Below are 14,057 nucleotides of genomic sequence, written 5' to 3'. Positions count from 1 at the left end.
CCACGGTAGTGGAGGAGTGATAATTTGGGCTTCTTTTGTAGTCAGTGAACCTATACATCTTTCAGCCAAACGGAAAAAACATTATTCAAATTGGGTCAATAAGCCATTCAGCAGCAAACCTACAAAGGAATAGTAGAAAACGAAGAATCTACTTCGATTGGCTCATTTGAACTTTGACTGGACAATGGCTCAGCCTAAGTGGGAATTCAATAAAGAGATTTATTTATTTATTTATTTATTTGTTTGTTTGTTTGTTTGTTGTTTGTTTATTTTGCTTAGGATCAAAGTTTTATCATTTTGTGATATGTTAAATATTCTACTTGTAATAAGGTCTAATTACTTTTCATGATAACTGTAAAGATAGCTGCTACATATTAAACATCTGCAGAATTTAAACACGTTCACACATGAGAAACATTCTGTAGGGAAATCACACCTTTAGGTGTTTAACTTTTTCTGAGGTCTTGTTTTGTCAGATTCAATTATAACAGCATAAAGTTGTTAACAATTGCTATACACTTAATTTACACGCATTTTAATGTCACTGCATCACACACACAGTGTGGCATAGGGCAATTATGCAATGAAACAATTCCAATTATATACCTGATAACGTGATGCAGAAATATTTAGGAAAAATTGTGATAACAGCACAATTTCCATTAGGGCTAAAACTATGCAGATTATTTCTCTGCTGGATGAGGATGCATTTGAGCAAGAAATAAGGAAAAAGTTTTCATGTACTATTTTTCATACTCTGTGGTGAAAGCCCCCCAAAAATAATATGTTTTTGTTTGGCAGATAGTGAAAGCAAACATAGTTTTTCAATCAGACTGTGGAAACATTCCAGCTGCCAGATTTTATGATCCAGTACAATATAAATCACAAAGATTTTCTTCATTGAAATTCCTGACATTTAATATTTTATAAAGATAACAAGTCCTTTGCAATGTGTGCAAAGTGGAGTTTAACTGGGGACATACCCAAACACTGAACGTTTTGTGAAGATTTAATGTTAGGACTGTAAATGTGACATTTTTGTTCTTTACATACAAATACGTTGCACAGACCAAATAATTGCTTTTTCTTTTGAAGTTCCACACGCAACTTAGTCAACATGTTTGAAACAAATTCCACATTTAAGTTTAATATATTTAATAACATTTGCACTTAATAAAACAAAAGTTAATTTAATGTGAAATTTTATAGTTGTTCACAGTATTACATGAATCTGTTCTACTCAATGTGATTGAGAAGGCTGACTGATAATGTGTTTTAGTTGTGATTTTATGTGATAGACCAAAACAAAGTAAAGCTTAGTTGGTGTTTGCATCCCCTTAACTATGATACCCCTAATTTCAAGCAGATGCCTTCAGAAGTGGCTTTATTAGTAAACAGAGTTCATTTGTGTACAACTGTGTATATTTTGTCATATAAATCCCAGCAGAGTACATTGAAATACTCTGCTGGGATTTACCTTCAAGAGGCATTGTAAATAGATCAGGTTGTGGTCATGATTTGGTACAAAAGCAAATTCTGTGTTTATTTTCAAAAGAAGATAAGAAGGGAAGTTCCAGGCTGTCACCAAATACAGAAATGAACTGTTTTTAGCCAGACTCTTCTTAAATTGCTGATGTTCTTATAAAAGTGAACACTAAAGCAGAAAATTTCATGAGCGGTTTTACAACAGCTTCTTGTGATTTCAGATGTCATCTCCTTCTTGAGATGTAGATGCACTTTTCTAAAAAAGAAACTTAAACCTCTGTACTGCACACATTACAAAGGATTGGTTAATAGAGTAGAAAGGGGCAAGTACAGAACTGATCTGTTCCCAGCAAACTTTGGCACAAATTCAAACAAGCTGGTTCAAAGTTCTCCATTTTAAGGCAATTTCCCACTTCATCGTTTCCCTCTATTGTTGCAATTGCTGCCCTACCTCTTTTAAAAATGTTTTTCTGTCATGGAACTAACAAAAAAAAAACAGTTTATAAATCATGAGAACTAAACTATATGTACCCAATTGGACTTCCACTCCAATCGACAACAGATCTCTATAAGGACTAAACCTGTTTTCTGCATTTGACAGCCCTTATGTCAGGTGCCGGATATTTCTCAGCAGCTTTATCATCTGCTATCTCTCCACTAATCTTCCGCATGCAGTCCAGGTGATCTGCTTTCCTGGAATATGATTTCCAAATGGAGCTTGTCATAACACCCACTGTGTGAATGAGGAGGAAGGTGAACAGATTCAAAAAGTGTTTCTGCAGAAAACGCTAGCTGCCTTAATTATGGTAATTATAATACTAAGTAAGGCAGAAAAGTGGCGTCCTGGTTAGCTCTGCCGTGTTACAATAAGAACGTTTTGGGAATTAACTTTTTCAAGTTTCTGTAACAAGTTTGCATCTTTACTCAACATGAGTAAATATTAAATAAATGGGGGTAACAGGTTATGACACATTAACACTTTTCCTCAATATGTAAATTTTACAGAATTGGGCTGCAGATATGAAAACCACAATCAATGTCAGAATGCCCTCAGATAAAGCAAAACAAAGACATGCTATCATATGTCAATGAATTCATCTAGTGGAATATAGGGAATTGAAATGGATCAATGAAAAACATCAAACATAGCCGTAGACCCCTACCAAATAGAAAAGTTGCATGGATTGCTTAACATCAACATTTATATGTTTGCTTGGATCATGAAGGTGTTTGAGGATGAGGATACATGAGGATACATGTTGCCTCTTCTGTGCACTTAGATGTTTTTAGATTGATCAGAATAAATTAAACCTTGAACAAACTTCATTGGCAGAGTCTTTTGAAATGAGTATAAATAGAAGTCATGACATTCAGCACTTGAATGTGTTTTTGTTTATTTGAAACAACTGCACCTGATATTTTCAGGTTTCTTTGTAAGTGACCTTTGTCTGATCAGGGTTTTGCTCCTCAGTCAAAAATGCTGTGACGAGCATCTTGTTGTGACCTGGTTTGTAATGAAATTAGATTGTTTCTCCTTCCATATTGTGGCCATAAAAGGCTTGCATGAACAGCCAAAAGTTTACAATCAATGTTTTAGCCAGTATATTTTAAACGATAAGGTTTTGAAGATCTTAATAGAGTTCTTTCCTAACTATGCCTAACTATGCTTGTTTTGTGATTCTTTGCAGATGAGAAGGCTTGCTATGGACTGTCAATTAGAACTAGATCAACTGATTAATTCAATTGCATTGACAGAAAGCAGGATTGCTTTCCAAATGTTGGCAGAGCTCTGTGATTTTCATTCCTTTTCAGTTCTTGTTTTTGTCATGTGTTCAATATTTCTTCATTTGTCACTCCATTTTATTGCACAAAACTTGATTTGTGGCCTAAGATATTTACTGAGAAATACGAGTCAAAACATGTTTACTTTCTTTTAGTCCCCACATCTGTAAAACAGTAAACTGTACCTCCATCATGTACTGGTCCACAATATGCAGCTCTGAAACTGGACCTTTGTGGGATTTATACATCTCCACATCCTCCAAAGTGGGGACGTACCTTGAAAATAAAAACAAACATTTTTCAATGTGGATATGAAACAAATCTTGAAAACACATCAAGTTATTTTCTTTGCACATAAAGTGCCCTCAAGGGGTGATTGTGTGAAACAGAAACCCTGTAAATTCTAGACCCTAACAGGTACCAAAACATTGCACAAAAATCTGTGAGGGACAATTTTGATGACTTTGTGTTTCTGTGTTTGTAATGATGTAAAGCATTTTGAAATTCCTTGCTGCAGAAATGTGCTATACAAATAAAATTTGATTTGATTTTGATTTATTACAACGGCCTTGAGGAATGTTTCAGAACCAAGTTGGGTTGATGGTTTTTGACAGCTTCTATAAAGCAGCAAGACACTGATTGGAGCTGCCATCTCACTGAATCTGAATTCTCATTTGGAGTTCATTCTCCTGTCGTTTCTGAACGTTCTGACCCCAAAACTAGAGGGATTCTCTTCTCAACGAGAAAAGTCTTCCGCCGTGCCGCTGGAGAACAGCAGTGTCCATTAATATTGCAGCACCTGTTGGGAGTGGTTCTTTCCTCGAGCCTATGCCAGAGAGCATTAAAATATATATTACGTTTTGATAGAATAAATAAAAAGCACCATAGGAGAGTACCTTAGATCACTTTTGCCTTCCAGGAGGAAACCTTCCCAAGCTATGGAGTAAACTGCAGGTAAGAGCCAGGAAGTGTTCTACCTCCTTTCAGTGCCTTACTCCTGGGGGCAAGTCAATAGTTTCCATCTCCGCAAATAACCAGAAATAAAACTTTTAGTAGTAAGCCACTCTGATAAAAGCTTATTTTTAGAATTAGAAGATTGTGAAGGCTGCTGTGTAAACTGTGTCTCCTGCACAGCATCATCTGGTTCTGGTTCTATATGTTTCACATCATCCTGGATATCTCACACCTGCTTACCTTCTTGGGTGTTTGTTGAGCTGCTAGTTTTGTTTACACCCACTCAAGCAAGTATCAAACACACTAAGACTAGGGCACCAAATGTCATTTGACTCTCAACTTTTGCTTATTATGCAGAAAACTAGGGTTGGAATACAAATTAGCACTTTTTCTGGCACAAAGTCATACCTTCTCAGAGAGGTGATGTGCTCATCAGACAGACCTCCATCTTCCTCATTAATAATGAACAGTTTGTCCTTCAGCTCTCCTGGTTGCACCGGAAAACTTTTGAGGAAAATGTCTGGAAGAACAATAGATTAGAAAAAATCAACACACACTATGGTACATGAAAGCTTTCCTCTTGACAGATAGTCCTCTTATCCAACGATGAAATGAATTAAAAAAAACCTTCCGAAGACAAAGGGACCTTTACTTAATTACTTTCTCCCTGAAGCCTCGGGCAAATGCACACATTTGCATCCTATCAAGTCGAAGCGTATGGGTCTTTTTTTTTCTTCATTTTGGGTAAAACGTCTGGATGATTCAGGATTTAATGTAAAGATTCTCTTAGTGTCTAAGACTTCATTTCTTCCCCTGAGCTTTCAATTACTCTGATTGAACACTGGAAACAACCAGCTCTTAAGCAGTGTCTTTTTGTGGTTTACCCTTTATGTGAAAAGCCAAATGATGTTTGCATCTTCTTAAAACATTTGCATTTCTAAAGCTGAATTTGGAACCGATCAAATATGCTGACAATATTTGACTTCCAATGTATTTTTTATATAATTTTGGGGGTAGGATTTGTCACAACAAATACATATAAGGTGAACAATATTCAGATTTTAGTGCATGTTTTCATGCAATAAAGCAATAAAAATATACATAATGATTTCTGGTGTTTGGAGGATGTCATCATAATCTGATTTTCTTTCACTTTCTTTTTTTTTTAAATAAAGTTAGCCAAAGATTTTTGTTACTTCGATCAATGTTACAAGTAACATTGACAATGTTACTTGTCAATGTAATATTGACAAGTAACCTGCAAAAACATTGTCTTTGCAGGCAAAGACTGCAAAGTTCTTTGCAGTCTTTGACTTGTTGGTAAAACTGAAAACAGACTCATTTCTTTATTTTGTCTTTCTAATGTTTGCTCCAGTAGATGTGCTCATAAGACAGACCTCCAGATTATCCCCCTAAATGAACTCATTGTTGAAAATTCTCTCATGACTGATTGATAAAACAGTGCTAAACTCTTCTCTCTTTAGCATGATTTTATTCTGCAGACCTCTGAGTCTTTGACATTGAAGTTGAGACAACAGTTTCCTCATGTGGGCAAGTCCCATTTTTTAGGACATGAAAGACCCAGAAGTTAGGTCTTTCATGTCCCATTTTCAAATGACATCAAACATCCTGTATCATTTTTTTTCTTTTTTTTTTTTTGCACTAGTCATAGACCAGTGTGTCCTCCCAGCCAAAAATCCCTCACATGCAAACATGTAAGTGCAAATTAAGCCCTTTGTCGACTGGCACTCAGACAAACTGGGCATTGTTCTGGTATATTGAAGCACAGAGACAGGGAGGGTATCCCACTGGGGGCAGGAAGCCACAGGTGTACTTTTAATTAGGACTGCGACATGTCCTGCCATTGAAAAGGCTGCATGCAGTGGAACGATCAAGGTAAATGTTCATATGGGTCAGGCAGACATTCTACAGATAAATGCACTTTGGTCATACAATTCTGCATTAAATTTTATTTAATCATTATTATCAGGAATATTTACCCTTCTTTCATTTTTGGTTCATTTTTTTTAATTTGTTGCATATATAAATAGAAAAACTGGATTTTAATTTTTTTTTTTGTAAGCTATGTTCTGACATCTGCGCTTTTTCACCAGAGTGGGATTTAGTTTTAAAATAATATGTGGGTTTTCAAAAACATCAATCAGTTCCTGGCAAATTCTCACATTTACACTAAAGAGTCTATTTCTTTCTGAACTTCCATGACAGCTTCATTTTGATTATTAATTTTTCATTAATTGTCTAAGCAGTAATTGTCAATTACAGCTGCTAGAATAACAATTCAGTTGAAATGCAGAAGAAAGGCATGAGTTTAAAAACTGTCAAGCATGGAAGTTTTTATTCTGAAAGGAGAATGTCATGTCCTTTTACACCCAATCATCATGCATAAAGTCAAAAGACAGCAAGACCCAAATGCTGTCTAAGCCTTTGAATTGCACCTGACTGATTTAAACATTAAACACGATGGAAGCAGGCACGGCCTTTAGAAGTGCTGGGATGTAATGTATAGCAATCCAAAGGAAAATCACACAAAAACGTCCTGTCATCTGCTCTGTAGGTGTTTCTGGCTGGCTTGCCACCCTCCAAACACATTTTACTGATATAGAGATGGAATGACATAACGAGTATGCAAGTCAAATACAGGAATTGTAGCTTTTTCAAACATAAAGGGAAAGGCAAGGAGCAGAAGCCTCTTAACATTTCAAACAGTGTTGCTTTCTACATTTCTTTTAAGTTTCTTTTTCTTTTGAAAGGACTTAGGAGTTTTTTTAGCTGCTGTGTTGTTACTGTGACTTTTACCATAAATACGTGTCGTTTAAGTGAAAAACTGCCAGGGTTCCTTTTCTAAAAGGCTGCTTTTTTGTTTGTTTTTTGTGAAGAAATTGAATCTTTTGCAATTATCCTGCATTATCTCATGCCAACATTTAGCTTCCTTACTTTTCAACTGTTTTCCAAATTTATCAGATTGTGAGATTTTTCCACTTCCCTCTTTAGTCACAGATTTTTTAAACAAAATTTAGATATTGATTCTCATATGGTAAGGTCATACAAAACTTTAATTTTATTCTGGTGAAGACATCATGTTGTTGCTCTGGATGTATTTCAATAAATTTCAAGTTCCTTATAAAAGAAAGTAAAACCCGGTTATGGTAATGTCATGTTTTATTTTAGATTTGGAGGTAATTTGTTGCCCTGCTGGGTTGTTTTTCTGTCAAACACATCTTTTGTAATTGTCTGATCATTGCTCAGAAAATCCCCAGACTTTGCCAACTTATTTCCAGAACTGAGTGTTGAGGGGGTTTTTTCTGAGCAGATTTGTACATTGCAGTCTTGTTAGTATTGCATTCACCTGGTCAAGAAATTTGTATTTTTTCCACTGGCTCACCCCAAAAGTTTCAATTAAAACATCATCTTCATACCACAAAACAGTCTAGTGCCACTGCTAGTGTTGAAGAAATATATAATAACAAAACACAAAAACACAAAGTCATCAAGGGGGGAGTTCAGTAAATTCAAGTTTCCAACACAGTGAACAACTTTAAAAGTAATTATTTTGTGATCAATATTTCAAATGTGATGTAGCACAGACAATTATTTTTTATTAGCCTTTTATTATTTCTTCTCAAGTGAAACCAAATGTTATTTTGGTCAATTTGATCATTACTGGAAACACTTTTTAAATATTTTTAGAGATCTAATCATGGATTCCATTTGAAAAAGATCACAAGATTTGTGATGATGAAGATCATCTACAGAGCAGTGCTAGGGGAATGCCAAACACAAGTTGTTTTGCTTCATTTATAACCTTTGGCACCTGGATATTTATATAGTCAGTGGTAGAAGAAGAACTCTGAACATTTTCGTCTATGTAACATTACTAAAACCAATTAAATAAAAATCAAAACAGAAAGACGTGTGGTAATATTCTGCTTTGAGGTATAATAGTCTTCTTGCCTCCAAGTCCAATTGAAAGCAATAACAAAGAAGAGCGTTGTTATTAATCAGGTCTTGAAGTTTAACCTACATGAGCTGGTAAGATAGTCAACTTATAAAAGATTCAGTCAGGAGTCAAAGCAGGAACACCGGCCTTTTTTTTTAAAATCTTTCTGTATTGTTTTTGTTGAATTTACTCGAAGATAAATCAATTCACCTAAATATTGTGTTAAAAAAACCTTTTTGCTGCTGATGAACATTGAATGCTGTAAATCTGCACATAATTGTAGGATTTTCTTCTGGATACTTTGTTGCAACTGGTTTTCACACTGGCCTGTAAAGACAGTTCTGAAACCAAGCCACTTAAAAATTCCATAATTCAAAGTTTTCTTAAAGCGATTATTTGTTTAGATTTGGTCACATTTTAGTCATAAACTTTGAAGAGATTTTATGTAATTGGCTAATGCAATACTCAAAATTATTCAAACAACTGCCTGATTTAGATTAAAAAGTATTTTCCTCCCAGCAGGATCTATTATAAATAATCCAAATAATGTTTTATGTAAGTTTAAAGACCTTGCCAGAAAGCGGTTAAAATATTTTGTACTGCAGAGCACTCAACACAGTCTAAGAAATTAATGTAAGTTTACTGTACAAAGGCTGAAAGTGCTAAAACGATACTTATTCATTGTTGGAGCTCAGTTAAGTAATGTTAGTATAGAATATGTCATTCATTATTTCTTTTTAGAAAGAAAATTTCAGGACCGAATGAATGTATTCTTTGGATAAAGGACAAAAAAATATTTTCCTGTTGTATTTTTCTTTTTGTGATTAAAGGCATGTGAGCATTATGTTCTGATTTTTTGACCTTTTTTTTCTCTTTTGCTTTATACCAACTGCCCTCAGAAGTTATCTCATTTGTAAATACTTTGTGGAGCTCTGCTCAGTCCGATGACAGGAAGTACAAACAGTATGGAGGAACTTCAAAACTACTTGAACATGTCCAATGAAAGTATGAATCAAAGAAGCTGCAAAGAGTCAAGACTATTGGTCAAGTCATGCAGGGGACAAAGTAAATTAGTAGAAAAAGGTGTTGTGATCAGATGAGATCAAAACTAAACTTTTTGGGCTTCATGGAAAACTTACACTGCACTGCTGAGCATTGCACTGAGTTAGAATGATCTAACTTAAGCATATCTACATACAAGTGATATACTTAAAGAATAATGGGTTAAATTGCAATATCAACATGTGCAGTGCTGGTAGAAACACATCTTAAAGGAGTTGCAGCTGTGCTTACAATGAAAGGTGACTCCAGGGTCAGAATAGAAGTACAAAATATGCTTTTCAAAATTTGATTCTAGAAAATGAAAAAGAAATGTCTCTTTTTGCTTTTGTTATACCATATTTTGCTTAAAATACTAAAGAAGTGCATTAAGGTTTCTGATAATAATCAGAAAATTTGTGGAAAAAGTTTAAGAGATAAAAAATACTTTGATCCACAGGCACTGTAAGACTTCCCCCTCTTTATCTTCACAAATTAAAGTCCTGGTAATAACTTATATCCTACAATGTCAATTGTATGTACACCACTGGAAAGTTTTTTGTTGTTGTTTTTTTATGTTTTATCATGTTACAAACACAAAATTTCAATGAAGCATATTGAACTTGGTGTGATAAATGGGGGAAAAATCAAGGAGTATGAATCCTTTGTACAAATACACAACAACTATTGCACTTTATAGATTTATAATTAGTCATCCCAAAAATCAGAATACCAGTAAGTGTTTTCACCGCTGCTGTTACAAGCAGTTTTTCATTTCATGTAAAATGTATGTTTGTCCTGCATAAATTAGCATTTTTATCTTACTTGGTTATACACTTCTTTTAATTTGGGTGTGCTATTTTTATTAAGTGTGCAGTATTATTTTCGGGTGTTGTAAATTTGCTCTTACTGGACAGTCTCTAGCTGTTATTTTTTGTTTCAATATAGTAATATTTTTTTTTATATGTTTGCTTCCATTTGCCCATCACTTTGCTGCTGTTAAACTTTAATTCCCCCACTAAAGAACAATAAACAATAGTTCTGTTTTATTCTATTTGAACTTTCTATGAAAACATTATACTTTTCATTTCAGATGTAAAGGATACCTTAGCCATGTATTGATATTTTTGCATTTTTAAATTTGCTGCGACTATAGAATGCTTTTTAAACATTAACAGTTAAATTTTTCATGTTCATATTCATGTGTTTCTTTCCTAAATGAATGACTCTGAAAGTACTGTAACACATCCAGTTTATTGAGACTTTTGCAAGGGTTCATTATGCTTCAAAGCAAATACGTGACTTTCTGTGCTGATATAAAGAGGAACAAAGGAAGGAGGAACATCAAGCCAGGCTTACTCCCTTGTTTATCAAATGTCAACATTTTTCAAAAAGCTGGAAGCAGAAGGATGCATGGCCCCAGGTTGTCTGCAGGCTGTCATCGCTCAGTTCCTGACACAACCAAAAGTTAACAAGTCTAGGAGTAGTATTAGTGTGTTCTGCACGAGGGCCGGAAATCTCTGCTGCTGTCTCTTAGACATGCTCCTATTTATATTTTATGAACATATGAACTCGAATTATGTTGCCAGTCTGCACATTCGCACTGATTCCATTTAGCAGCCGGCCACGACCACATCTGTACGTCTTACCAGCTGGGACTGAGCTACAAGCAGGACCTCTGAGGGGAGGTTTTGGAATTACTCTCCCTCGGGTGAGGTCTTGAAATGTACAAGCCTCAGGTAATCAAAAGTGAAAAGCCATTAGATGCGAGATAGAATGTCTTACAATCAACTGTGGATCTCCCTCAGGGGCAAGAGTGACGCTAAAGATTGGTACAACACTGTCCCCTGCTGGCAAACATAAAGAACAACAATCTGTTTGCTTAGCAGCCAAAATGTCCCAGTCTTCAATGAGAACCCGAGGATTTGCTGAATTTCCAGTTAACCTGTTTTTATTTCACACTGGTCCTCAATTTACCTCCAAAGTTTGTGAGCCATCTGTTGCCTTCCTGTAGAAATTATTGTTACTGTTTGTGTGGTGCTGCCATCTACTGGGTGGGAACAGGTAGCCTATTACCTCCCATGGAAATGAGCTTTTTTATTAGACTTAATCCGGAAGAATTGGTTTTGCAGCAACAGGAAATGAAGATTTCTGATCTTCCTAATAATGTGTTAATAATTGCCATGCTGCTGCAAATGCTATTAAAAATTAACTCAGAAATGCAATCAGAGAGTAGTTACTCACTAAAGTTGTGTGCAATCTTCTTGTTGAGCATGATGTGCTGCGAACAACTTGAGTCTGTTGTGCCAAATGATCCCAGGTCTATGACAGTGAACTGCTCATCCAACCGTGATGTGTCGATTTCAGGCTTCTTGCTCTTTTCCTGAACCCAAAATGTTTTTGCAATCTGTTGGAAGAAAAATATTATAATCCAGGGGAAAACACACATACTCTCTGTCCATTTGTTAGTGCCCTTGGCAAAGTAAAAAGCAGGCTTTTAAAAATATTCTTTCATTTTAATAGGATAAATACAAAATGAAAAATGCACCATTTATTTGAGTCAATTTATTCAGTGGGGATGGGAGGAATCCTATGCAAAGAAATAGAGCTTTATAGAATCATTGATGAAAAAGTTGTTGCAAACATCACCAATAGCTAATTTTTCTAACAGAACAGAACTTTTATTCTTTTCCTTTGACATTTTATGATTGCAGCAAACAGAAAAATTGATAACCCTTCCTTGCGTAGGTTTTGAGAAATTAAATTACTGAGAAAATGTTCACTATTTCTGACCAACTCTAATTCCAACCCTACGTTTAACCCTAATTCCAGTTCCTTTCAAGAATTTTGTAAGGAAGAAAATATGATGTAATTCTAATTGATATTTATTTTTTCCAAAATGATATCAAAATATTATTCATTCAGCATCTTCTGGAAAGAAGGTCAACTAAAAAAAGATGGCTGTACCTTCTCATGCCCAATGAGGTCCCAGTGGAAAGCCTTTGTCCGGAATTTTTTAAGAGTACTTCGCTTAACAGGCAGAGGTGGTGGAAGTGGGATGAACGGTGGTGGAGGTGGGATGAACGTTGGTGGAGGTACTTTCACATCTGGCGAGGCTGGTTTTTGAGGCTCTGGGCCTGAAGGAAAGGACATGAGGCCAGCATGGCAGGTTGAGGGTGGAGGGGACATGGGTAATTTTGAGGCAGACGGAGAGGTTGGTGACGGGAGGGGACTCAAATTGTTCGATCCAGGAGTAGCTTGAATGGCAGCCTTGCCAATGCGGGGTTTTGCGACTGGTTTTGTATCAGCTGAGGGAGAATTCAGACCTTCCTCAGATAATGAGCACTCTCTATCTCTGGATGTGGAATCTGAATTTTTATCGTCCTCTTTAACAAAATTTTCAGCAGCAAATCTACCACTGTCCTCGAGATCAGTGTCATTGTCATCATCATCTTCTGGTATACTGAGATGTTGTAAGCTATTTGATTCTGCAAACATGTGTTCAGATCTGGACTTCCTTTTCCAATGTGAACACAGATTGTGGATGGCTTTGACCCAGGCATCACGCTCCGTTTGCACACTGCCCAGAGAAACTGCTTCCTCTTGTGTGGGGACTTTAAACCTGCAACATATCAATAAAACTTCACCCAACTTCCCTTTTTAACTGAAAAACTCTGATAAGTAACTCTAAAAACATCATATTTATGTCTACAAATCAAACTAGGTTGGACAATAACTGATGTGAAAAAAAAAAAACTAAACGCTTGGTATTAACATGTCAGACTGAAATGAACACATTCTTACTCACTGGTACTCATTTCTGTGGGTGATAAGAACAAATGTGTCATTGCCATATGGTTTCTGTACACTGGTGTCACCGTCTGATAAGTGAATTACAGTGGAAAGAGGAACTGAGGATGTCACGTCGCCATCTCCGTTGCTTCGCTGCCTGAGTGAGACCAGTGTTAGCTCCCCTGGGTGGAGCTGAGCTTTGTATCTGAAACAAAACAAAGGGGAAATATGTGGTGCAAAGTGAAGCAACCATTTTAACTGTAAGTTGTCACTGTTTACAACCCAGAAGTTTTATTACCTTGTAGGAACTGCTGCACATTGTTTGTGTGGGTAACCCACGTTAACATCTTCATTGTTTTAAACTGTGTGGTTTGAGTCATGTATTTCTCTGCTCTGATCTATAAACTTTAAATTTACTGTAACATGTAATAATAATAATGTATCATTGAATAACTTTGGTTTTGGTTATATGAATGAAATAAAATGTGTCCTTGTGTATTTTAGTTTTTTCCAAGTCAAAAATAGCACTTTTAAGTAATTTAGAGCTGTCTTTGTTGTCTTAACCTTTTCTATTTTTGTTGTTTTCTCCTTTAAAAAGAGGCATTTTGTGTATACATATGTTCCCATTAGCTCTGACTATATCAAATAAGATAAGTAGCCTGCTGATGATGCACAGCTCTTTACAACAATGTCAAAAGTTGAGTATAAGCCCTTTCAAGCATTGAGTAGATGGATAACAATGCATGAATATGCATCACATTTTAATGATAAACTTTAAAAAGCATTTATTTGTACTCAATGCAGGTGAGACTCAGAATGAAGAGACTCACGAGGATTTCACTAACGTTTCCTCAGTGATTAGTTTTATTGTATTTTTTCAATAGTCCACAACACAATTACAAAGCATAAAAAATTAAAGGGAGACACAATAATAGGAATTTCTGCAACCAGTTTTCTCAGTTTGGTCTAAAAAAAACAGACTGATAGGAATAGACAACATTAAAAAGCTGGAGGATGCAGCTCTTGAGGACTAAAGTTGTCGTGAATT

At 35.6% G+C, this 14,057-nt stretch overlaps 1 protein-coding gene across 1 annotated transcript in view; it reads right to left on the bottom strand.

Annotated features, from left to right (window-relative positions):
* The window catches only part of LOC129377190 (uncharacterized), a 36,998-nt gene that overhangs the window by 19,977 nt on the left and 2,964 nt on the right, over positions 1-14,057 (bottom strand). The window contains exons 6-10 of the mRNA XM_055056978.1: positions 13,026-13,214; positions 12,185-12,839; positions 11,462-11,624; positions 4,630-4,741; positions 3,453-3,543 (exon numbers count right to left, since the gene is read on the bottom strand). Coding sequence (XP_054912953.1) covers positions 3,453-3,543; positions 4,630-4,741; positions 11,462-11,624; positions 12,185-12,839; positions 13,026-13,214 — 1,210 coding nt within the window. The remainder of the gene's footprint in view (positions 1-3,452; positions 3,544-4,629; positions 4,742-11,461; positions 11,625-12,184; positions 12,840-13,025; positions 13,215-14,057) is intronic.

Source organism: Poeciliopsis prolifica, unplaced genomic scaffold (genome assembly GCF_027474105.1).
Source record: "Poeciliopsis prolifica strain line A6 unplaced genomic scaffold, Auburn_PproV2 SCAFFOLD046, whole genome shotgun sequence".
Classification (NCBI taxonomy): Eukaryota; Metazoa; Chordata; class Actinopteri; order Cyprinodontiformes; family Poeciliidae; genus Poeciliopsis; species Poeciliopsis prolifica.
This window is presented reverse-complemented; position numbering and strand designations above follow the sequence as displayed.